This window comes from Takifugu rubripes, chromosome 8, assembly GCF_901000725.2.
Source record: "Takifugu rubripes chromosome 8, fTakRub1.2, whole genome shotgun sequence".
Classification (NCBI taxonomy): Eukaryota; Metazoa; Chordata; class Actinopteri; order Tetraodontiformes; family Tetraodontidae; genus Takifugu; species Takifugu rubripes.
Genome location: NC_042292.1, coordinates 12,251,674 through 12,254,944, shown reverse-complemented (window position 1 = coordinate 12,254,944; position 3,271 = coordinate 12,251,674). Strand labels below are relative to the sequence as shown.

The following is a 3,271-nucleotide window of genomic DNA, read 5'->3' as shown; positions in this document are numbered from 1 at the left end:
GGTGTCGTGGCATGATCAACTTTTGGCTCATCACTAGTTCTCCACTGGGGTCACCCAAGGATCGGTGCCGGGGCTGCTGCTCTTTGCCATATACGCAACATTGCTCAGGCAAATCATCCCATGGTCTCCCATGGTGTTTTATACCACTGCTTTCCACATGGCACCCAGTTCTGTGTCTCATTTCCCCCAGACTAACCCTCAGGCTCAGACTAGATCTCACCATGTCTCTCAGACATAACCGCATGGATGCAGGGCCACCACCTTCAACTTAACCATGGTGAAAATGAGCTCCTTCTTTCCTTGGCAAAACTATCCATTCATCAAAACATAGATCACAAAATTGGCCCCTGCCTGTTATCGAGGCTGTTTGAAACCTTGGAGTCATGATTGTTGACCATCTGAGGTTTTGTGATCATGTAGCATCAGTCTCCCTGTCATCCCGTCACTTTGCCGTATCCAACCTCAGAAAAACCAGGCCATTAAACCTACAAATGCTGATACAAGTCATGGTGATCTCCCATATTTCCACTAATTCAGATAGTCCAACGAAAGCAGGCCCATGCCACCTCACTGCTGATAGAGGTCTACTGTACCTGCCCACATTAAGATCATGTCATTCATGCTGACCGACAGACTAATACCTGAATCTGCTCCCTCTTACGTGAACAATCTTGTTTGAGCCCATGCTACCCCTCGTTGCTGCATCATTTTCCAAAAGCTGTCTGTCATAATAATTAGTGAGCATTCACTGGATGCATTACTGCAACATGAAAAAAATAAAAAAGAATGATTGCTGGTTGGTTGGTTGGTTGGCTGGTTGTTGTTGATTAGTTAGAAATGATGCACATTATAACTCAACTCAAATTGAATTCTATTTATATATGAAGCAAAATCCTATTCTTAAGGTAATCCAAAGTTTTTTCTTGTGGGTTTTTTTAACCTTTAAATCTTCCTTTAATTTCCCCAACATCAATTTTATCAAGCAAATCTGACATTACAAGTGATCGTGTTTCCTGTATCTCACAGCCTCGAGTCCTCTCCGGCTGCCCAATCAGATACAAGTGCAGCATTTATCAGTTTAAAAAGGACCAGTCTTCTCTTCACTCAGCCCAAAAACTTGGAGCAAGATGACATCTGCAAAGTTGATTTTCTGGCTGATATGTTTGGAGAAATTTGGTGAGGATTTCTTTTTTGTTTGTATTTTGTTTATCTATGGCATCATTTGCAAAATTCTAGATTTAAACATTAAACGGTGTTCATTTCTAATTGTATTTTGTTTTTAGCTCAGACATCTACAATGGAATTTACTCCATCTTTGAATTGGAAGACCAATTATAACTTGGTCAAACCTGGACAGAACCTGACTTTGCCGTGTCTTCACAGAAGTGATATTACTACCCAGATCTCTTGGTTTAAAGAAACTCTGGAAGAGAAGCCGATTCTGCTCTGTACATACAGCATAACAAGTAAAGGTTGGATATTTGTTAATGACTCAAAATCCAATCCACGTTTTCAACGACATGCTGGTAACAAAGGAACTAATCTGACAATAACAGATTTGAAGTTATCAGACTCAGCCACCTATTACTGTGTAAATCGGTATTTAAATGTATTTGACTTTACAGAAGGTCATAATGTCATTGTAGAAGGTTCAGGGTTGACCATAGATCAGTCAGCATCACATTCTATCCAAGCAGAAGGTTCTGTGACGCTGAATTGTATAGTACATACTGGGTGGACTTGTGATGGGGATCACACTGTTTACTGGTTCAGAAACTCTAGACCATCTCAACTGGGACTCATGTACAGCCATACAGGCAGCAACAAGCAGTGTGAGAGGGAAACCAACACCTGTTTCTACAGCTTCTCCATGAAGAACCTGAACACTTCTCAGATTGGGACCTACTATTGTGCTGTTGCAGCATGTGGACACATTCTGTTTGGAAATGGAACCAAGCTGGTGTTTGAGGGTGAGTGAGTTTGAAATAATTTTATTCAAAAGCCGTTAAAGTGCTATTTTATGTGCAGATTGTTTCCATACGCCTGTAAAAATGCTAAAGCCAACATTACCTCAGTGTTAAAAAAAAAATCCAAAATGTAACTTAATTTCTTAATTGCTCTATGTTTAAACACATAGAGCAATTTATAGCAACATGAACCTTAAGTTCTAAATTCATACAGTAATAAAATTTATGCTGTTTGAATTTTACACCACAGCAGCACATTAAAAACATTTGTGGTCAAAGTATAACTTTAACTCATATTTTTGTTATGTCAATATAGATTCTCTTTAAATACTGTTCTTTTATAAAATAATGTGTGAATGGTGATGCCTGTAGTTTCGCTGAATTAGAAAATAATGACATCGTAACTGCCGTGATATAAAGTGAGAAGACAAATATGTGTAAAGACCTTAATAATTATCTGAAACAGTATCGCGGATATCACAATTTCTGATGCCTCTCGTTACAGATAAAGGAAACTATCTTGTTTTGGTGTATTTCCTCAGTGCGACCTGGATATTTACCATCATTGTGGTTATTTTATTAACCATTTCAGTTTATATGACGAAAAAGAGAAACAGCCATCACTCTCTGGGTAACTGATGTAATAAATTTTGAATATTCTTAAAAATAATATATAAATGAATGTTACAGTCACAGCTGCAATTATAAAGGTATGATTAATTACACTTCCGGTCTTCTTTTAGATAGTAATTTTACATTTCTAACATTCCATTTTATTTTTCAGAATCGCATGTAAGACTCTCACCTCTGTCCAAACCAAAGGTATTTTCTATTAGTCAGAATAAAGTCGTTCATTAAATATTCAAAAGGCACTGAGTTCATTGTTGTCATTTACAGGATTGTCCAGATGCAGATGGTTCTGTTTTGTGGAAGAAGAAGATGAACAGAGAACATACCTGGACTGAATGTGTTTACTTCAGTGTAAAGCAGTAGAATAGAAAAATGACCATTTTCAACAATTTTAGATATCCTGTAGTTTCAGAAAACTCACAAAATAGAAAAAGGCTCTTCTGTGGTTGATTTATAGATATTTGATTCATTGCGTACATTCTACATTGTTCAGGATGTTCAGGATCCTTGGTACAATAAAGGAGGAAATAACCAACACACACTTGATTGTCTTGTCCTCCAACTACCAACGAATCATGGTGGAGGAGCTTAGAGAGAAGAAATGGACCACTTCTTGTCAAAGTGACAGGTTGACCTTTCCCTGAACCCGCCCACATCTGTTCCCCCCCCCCCCC

General features: G+C 38.2%; 1 protein-coding gene across 1 annotated transcript; it reads left to right on the top strand.

The window, feature by feature from the left end:
- Window positions 1–1,120: 1,120 nt before the first annotated feature.
- LOC115250608 (uncharacterized) lies at window positions 1,121–2,960 on the top strand. The gene is made up of 5 exons (XM_029839636.1): window positions 1,121–1,176; window positions 1,284–1,970; window positions 2,473–2,598; window positions 2,752–2,789; window positions 2,865–2,960. Exons 1-5 carry the CDS (start codon window positions 1,128–1,130, stop codon window positions 2,958–2,960), a joined length of 996 nt encoding a protein of 331 aa, XP_029695496.1. The 5' UTR covers window positions 1,121–1,127.
- The last annotated feature ends 311 nt before the right edge of the window (window positions 2,961–3,271 follow it).